Raw genomic sequence first — 7,500 nt, forward strand, 5'->3', positions numbered from 1 at the left:
TGTGCCTGTGTGTGTGTGTGTGTGTGTGTGTGTGTGAGTGTGAGTGTGAGTGTGTGTGTGTGTGTGTGTGTGTGTGTGTGTGTGTGTGTGTGTGTGTGTGTGTGTGTGTGTGTGTGTGTGTGTGTGTGTGTGTGTGTCAGTGGGCCTCCTGTATGTATTGTCATGTCATTACCCCATGGTCTAATGAACCTCAACGCTCCAGTGACCAACTAGCAAAGCAGTTAGATTAGCCTGAAGCAGCAGGCATTCTCATCAACTGTCTCATCATCAATGTTGTTGTTCTCTGTTTCTCTCTGCCTCTGTTTCTCTCTGCCTCTGTTTCTCTCTGCCTCTGTTTCTCTCTGCCTCTGTTTCTCTCTGCCTCTGTTTCTCTCTGCCTCTGTTTCTCTCTGCCTCTGTGTTCTCTGTTTCTCTCTGAAACTAAAGATTAACAGAGTTACCATATAAACACACCTTTACACGAAACCCAAACCGGCTGCGTTCGTGCGCCATCGTGCGCCATCATGCGCCATCATGCATAAATATATTTTGTCCCCCGAGACGAGATCACGACACGCAGGTTAAAATATCAAAACAAACTCTGAACGAATAACATTAATTTGGGGACAGGGCGAAAAACAGTAAACGTTTAACGTTATGGCAATTTAGCTAGCTTGCACTTGCTAGCTAATTTGTCTTATTTAGCGAGCTCGCACTTGCTAGCTAATTTGTCTTATTTAGCTAGCTTGCACTTGCTAGCTAATTTGTCTTATTTAGCTACCTTGCTGTTGCTAGCTAATTTGTCCAGGGATACAGCGTTAAACATTGAGTTGTTATTTTACCTGAAATGCACAAGGTCCTCTACTCCGCCAATTAATCAACACATAAAACGGTCAACCGAATCGTTTCTAGTCATCTCTCCTCCTTCTAGGGTTTTTCATCTTTGAACTTATATGGTGATTGGCATCTACACTTTCATAGTATTACCACGACAACCGGCAAAACAGTTCATCTTTCAGTCACCCACGTGGGTATAACCAATAAGGAGATGGCACGTGGGTAGCTGCTTCTATAAACCAATGAGGAGATGGGAGAGGCAGGACTTGCAGCGCGATCTGCGTCAGAAATAGAAAGGACTTCTATTTTAGCCCTTGGCAACGCAGACGCTCGTTGACGTGCGCGAGCAGTGTGGGGGCAATAATTGAAAAACTGATTTCTAAATGTATTTTGTAACACTGGCGCACGCGACAGAAGTGCTGTAGTCCGGGTATTAGTGATGAATGGAAATGGAAATGTATCCCTGTGTTAATTGATCCAAGACAACGATCTACAGTCAGAGTAATACAAGTCTTTAACACAGTAAAGACATGCAAAGCTGGAAAAAAGAACCGTTCAGCGTTCACACATGTCAAGTAGGAGTAACGAGTCTGCTCATTTTTCTGGACATCATCAGGAATGTCGTTCCCAAAACGTGCCAACAGTTTTCCTCCTCTAAGGAGTGATAGGGGTAATTGTTAAGCCCTTGAGTGCATTCCCAATTGGTACCCTATTCCCTATGTAGTGCACTACTTTTAATCAGAGCCCCATAGAGTTCTTGTTAAGAGTAGTGCACTATATAGGGAATAGGGTGCCGTTTGTGATGCAAGGCCCTGTTTTACAGGCCACTCATTTTCTGCCCCTCTACAACCTGTTTCTGCCCCTCTACAACCTGTTTCTGCCCCTACAACCTGTTTCTGCCCCTCTACAACCTGTTTCTGCCCCTCTACAACCTGTTTCTGCCCCTCTACAACCCTGTTTCTGCCCCTCTACAACCTGTTTCTGCCCCTACAACCTGTTTCTGCCCCCTCTACAACCTGTTTCTGCCCCTCTACAACCTGTTTCTGCCCCTCTACAACCTGTTTCTGCCCCTACAACCTGTTTCTGCCCCTCTACAACCTGTTTCTGCCCCTCTACAACCTGTTTCTGCCCCTCTACAACCTGTTTCTGCCCCTCTACAACCTGTTTCTGCCCCTCTACAACCTGTTTCTGCCCCTCTACAACCTGTTTCTGCCCCTCTACAACCTGTTTCTGCCCCTCTACAACCTGTTTCTGCCCCTACAACCTGTTTCTGCCCCTCTACAACCTGTTTCTGCCCCTCTACAACCTGTTTCTGCCCCTCTACAACCTGTTTCTGCCCCTCTACAACCTGTTTCTGCCCCTACAACCTGTTTCTGCCCCTCTACAACCTGTTTCTGCCCCTCTACAACCTGTTTCTGCATAGACAGATGCAGAGGGCTTAGTTTGACGAGTGCTATGCTGCCTGGCGCGACGGCCAAGACAAATTGTTTCTGGGTTTTTAGTTGGCAGCTATAGTCTGGCTTTGGGAGCATTTTTTAAAGTTAAGTTTATGTGGTTATGAATGTTGTCAAGAGGTTGATAAAAACTCAGAGTTTTGGCCCAGTTTCAATGGACGAAGACGTCACTTTAAATCACCAGGGCTGTTTTTATTAGTGTGAGAAAAGTTGACGGTGAGAAATAAGAGACTTTCATCACGGACAGACGGAGAATGAGAAACCACCGGGGAGGATATTACTATGTTTCTTATTAAGCCAAATGTCTGCCTCTTGATTTGTTCCCACAGTGAGACTTTATCGACGAGGTAAAAGTAATGTTTACCCACAAAGCACCTCAATTGGGGCGGCAGCGTAGCCTAGTGGTTAGTGCGTTGGACTATCAATCTGAAGGGTTGTTAGATCAAATCCCTGAGCTGACAAGGTAGAACTCTGTCATTCTGTCCCTGAACAAGGCAGTTAACCCACTGTTCCTAGGCCATCATTGAAATTAAGAATTTGTTCTTAACTGACTTGTCTGGTTAAATAAAGGTAAAATAAAAATAAGAGATCCATTGTCCAACATTCTGTAGAAAAAAAACATGACAGACATTTAAGAAATGTTCTTCTACTTCATTGATTGATGATCGATTGATCGATTCATCAATATCACTCTTGTATTCCCAGTGGCTTCATCTCACTAGAAAACAGATCCTACGTGTTGGAGCCGTCAACGGATCCCTCCAGTGGATCCCACAGGATCTACCGGTCAGAACAGCTCAACCTCACACCTGGCTCGTGTGGCCATGGCTTCAACATATCGCTGGTTCATGGAGACACCCAGAACAGCCACAACCAATCAGACAGCCCCTTCGGAGCCTCCAGCACCAGGGTAAGCAGCATACATGGAATACCATGGCTATGTTTACACAGGCAGACCCAATTCTGATCTTTTGCCACTAATTGGTCTTTTGATCAATCAGATCAGAATCTTTTGCCAATATATAGGCAACATATCAGAATTGGGCTTCTTGTGTCAACACAGCCGTAGTCTCTTAAGCTAAATGTTCCATTTCAACATTTTGCACAAAAAAATTAATGTTTAGCTCATGAGACTTGGGGTCAAAGACAGTGTATCTGTATATATATCTGGAATGGGTTAGAGATCGTCTAGAATCCTCTAGAAAAACATTAATGTTGTCTTTACGTCCATCTACAGATAGACTAGGAGGGATCCAGATCAAACCTCAGACAGTAGAGACTAGGTGGTCTTCAGATCAAACCTCAGTCAGTAGAGACAAGGAGGTATTCAGATCATACCTCAGACAGTAGAGACTAGGTGGTCTTCAGATCAAACCTCAGACAGTAGAGACTAGGAGGTCTTCAGATCAAACCTCAGTCAGTAGAGACTAGGAGGTCTTCAGATCAAACCTCAGTCAGTAGAGACTAGGAGGTATTCAGATCATACCTCAGACAGTAGAGACTAGGTGGTCTTCAGATCAAACCTCAGTCAGTAGAGACAAGGAGGTATTCAGATCATACCTCAGACAGTAGAGACTAGGTGGTCTTCAGATCAAACCTCAGACAGTAGAGACTAGGAGGTCTTCAGATCAAACCTCAGTCAGTAGAGACTAGGAGGTCTTCAGATCAAACCTCAGTCAGTAGAGACTAGGAGGTCTTCAGATCAAACCTCAGTCAGTAGAGACTAGGAGGTCTTCAAACCTCAGTCAGTAGAGACTAGGAGGTCTTCAGATCAAACAAACCTCAGTCAGTAGAAACTAGGAGGTCTTCAGATCAAACCTCAGTCAGTAGAGACTAGGAGGTCTTCAGATCAAACCTCAGACAGTAGAGACTAGGAGGTCTTCAGATCAAACCTCAGTCAGTCGATATACGATGTGGATTTATGCTCATCAAGTACTCTTGATAACTGAATTCCAAATGGCACCCTATTCCCTCTACAGTGCACTACTTTTGACCAGGGCCCATGAGGAGTAGGGTTGCTATTTGGGACTGTTACGATGTGGATTTATGCCCCTAGTCCTCCCGAATGCGCACAGTGTTTCATCTGCCATTAGGCCCTGTTTTAGAATAGCACTTTCTGTGCCTCTTATGGAGTCTGCCGTTTCATCCTAGAAGCATTATAATGCACTGCTATATTACTCTACAGCTACTGTGTTAGCGGTGAGCTACTGTTTATAGATCAGTAGTGTGTTCGGTAGGAAAATGTTAATGGAAAGATATTTTTGGATAATCAGTTTTCACACATAATATGCGTTTATTTCCCTTTCTCTAGCCGACCAGACTGAAAATGTGTTTCGGTGAACAGAATCATAGTCACACTCACGAGTTAGAGACTTGGTTCATTCTGTTTGGTTCATTCTGTTTGATTTATTCTATTTGGTTCATTCTATTTGGTTCATTCTGTTTGGTTCATTCTGTTTGGTTCATTATGTTTGGGTTCATTCTGTTTGGGTTCATTCTATTTGGTTCATTCTGTTTGGTTCATTCTGTTTGGTTCATTCTGTTTGGTTCATTCTGTTTGGTTCATTCTATTTGGTTCATTCTGTTTGGTTCATTCTGTAAATAACACTTTCTTTTGTTCACACTTCCCACATTGTGTCGGAGCTCTGTGTGTCCTGTCTAAGTGTGTGTCGTTTGAGTTGTGTGGTAGGAGAGTATATGCGCTCCTTTGAACACCACTATGTGTTACCGGGGTGACGCCATTCGCCGGTTCCATTCATGTTGTTTAACGTGTCAACCCCCAATTCAATTAACGTGTAACACGGACGCTGTCATGACGACTGCATCCGTCTGAATATCTATGTTACCTATCTCTAGGAGACGCCGGCAGAGAGATACTGTAGTGTCCTGTATTGTCTGAATATCTATGTTACCTATCTCTAGGAGACGCCGGCAGAGAGATACTGTAGTGTCCTTTATTGTCTGAATATCTATGTTACCTATCTCTAAGAGACGCCGGCAGGGAGATACTGTAGTGTCCTGTATTGTCTGAATATCTATGTTACCTATCTCTAGGAGACGCCGGCAGAGAGATACTGTAGTGTCCTCTGCTGTCTGAATATCTATGTTACCTATCTCTAAGAGATCCCGGCAGAGAGATACTGTAGTGTCCTCTACTGTCTGAATATCTATGTTACCTATCTCTAAGAGACGCCGGCAGAGAGATACTGTAGTGTCCTGTACCGTCTGAGACGGGAGGAGAGAGGGAGGGACGCCGACAGAGAGATACTGTAGTGTCCTGTACCGTCTGAGAAGGGAGGAGAGATGGAGAGACACCAACATAGAGATACTGTAGTGTCCTGTACCGTCTGAGATGGGAGGAGAGAGGGAGAGACACCAACAGAGAGATACCGTAGTGTCCTGTACCGTCTGAGACGGGAGGACAGAGGGAGAGACACCGACAGAGAGATACCGTAGTGTCCTGTACTGTCTGAGATGGGAGAGACACCTACAGAGAGATACCTTAGTGTCCTGTACCGTCTGAGACGGGAGGACAGAGGGAGGGACACCGACAGAGAGATACCTTAGTGTCCTGTACCGTCTGAGATGGGAGGAGAGATGGAGGGTGGGAGAGGCTGAGGAAGGGGGTTAGGTATGAGATCAGGTACCAAATGTAACACGTGTCTGGGATTTGTCCCTGTGATTTAAAGCTGTTTTGACTTTGTCCTCTGTTTTATCACTGGACTGGAAAAGAATGACGACTAGACTATTAGCGGTGGATTTAAGTGCCTCTGAAACATTTCCGTATGCAGCTGTAGAATACAATAGAATAGAATAGATTCCTAATAGTTCTGTATTCAGCTGTAGAATAGAATAGATTCCTAATAGTTCTGTATTCAGCTGTAGAATAGAATAGAATAGAATAGATTCCTAATTGTTCTGTATTCAGCTGTAGAATAGAATCAAATATATTAGATTCCTAATTGTTCCGTATGCAGCTGTAGAATAGAATCAAATATATTAGATTCCTAATTGTTCTGTATTCAGCTGTAGAATAGAATAGATTCCTAATTGTTCTGTATTCAGCTGTAGAATATAATAGATTCCTAATTGTTCTGTATTCAGCTGTAGAATAGAATAGATTCCTAATAGTTCCGTATGCAGCTGTAGAATAGAATAGATTCCTAATAGTTCCGTATGCAGCTGTAGAATAGAATCAAATATAATAGATTCCTAATTGTTCTGTATTCAGCTGTAGAATAGAATAGATTCCTAATTGTTCTGTATGCATCTGTAGAATAGAATAGATTCCTAATAGTTCCGTATGCAGCTGTAGAATAGAATCAAATATAATAGATTCCTAATTGTTCTGTATTCAGCTGTAGAATAGAATAGATTCCTAATTTTTCTGTATGCATCTGTAGAATAGAATAGATTCCTAATTGTTCTGTATTCAGCTGTAGAATATAATAGATTCCTAATTGTTCTGTATTCAGCTGTAGAATATAATAGATTCCTAATTGTTCTGTATTCAGCTGTAGAATAGAATAGATTCCTAATTGTTCTGTATTCAGCTGTAGAATAGAATAGATTCCTAATTGTTCTGTATTCAGCTGTAGAATATAATAGATTCCTAATTGTTCTGTATTCAGCTGTAGAATAGAATAGATTCCTAATTGTTCTGTATTCAGCTGTAGAATAGAATAGATTCCTAATTGTTCTGTATTCAGCTGTAGAATAGAATAGATTCCAAATAGTTCTGTATTCAGCTGTAGAATAGAATAGATTCCTAATTGTTCTGTATTCAGCTGTAGAATAGAATAGATTCCTAATTGTTCTGTATTCAGCTGTAGAATAGAATAGATTCCAAATAGTTCTGTATTCAGCTGTAGAATAGAATAGATTCCTAATAGTTCTGTATTCAGCTGTAGAATAGAATAGATTCCTAATAGTTCTGTATGCAGCTGTCCTTGAAACGGCTCCTTCTCCTGCTCCGAAGTGGTGGCTTGTGGCATCAAAGACTCTAATTGGCCAATACATAATAGCATCAGAAACCCAGGTTTTAGAAAGCTTGCAACAGGAGAGAGCACAATCACACACACACACACACACACACACACACACACACACACACACACACACACACACACACACACACACACACACACACACACACACACACACACACACACACAGTCTTGTACAGCTAACCTTGTGGGGACACACAATTCAGTCCCATTCAAAATCCTAT

General features: G+C 42.6%; 1 protein-coding gene across 1 annotated transcript in view; it reads left to right on the forward strand.

Annotated features, from left to right (window-relative positions):
* The window catches only part of LOC109885422 (disintegrin and metalloproteinase domain-containing protein 12-like), a gene marked incomplete at its 3' end in the record, with an annotated part of 31,132 nt that overhangs the window by 12,460 nt on the left and 11,172 nt on the right, over positions 1-7,500 (forward strand). The window contains exon 4 of the mRNA XM_031818185.1: positions 2,976-3,180. Coding sequence (XP_031674045.1) covers positions 2,976-3,180 — 205 coding nt within the window. The remainder of the gene's footprint in view (positions 1-2,975; positions 3,181-7,500) is intronic.

Source organism: Oncorhynchus kisutch, unplaced genomic scaffold (genome assembly GCF_002021735.2).
Source record: "Oncorhynchus kisutch isolate 150728-3 unplaced genomic scaffold, Okis_V2 scaffold1281, whole genome shotgun sequence".
Classification (NCBI taxonomy): domain Eukaryota; kingdom Metazoa; phylum Chordata; class Actinopteri; order Salmoniformes; family Salmonidae; genus Oncorhynchus; species Oncorhynchus kisutch.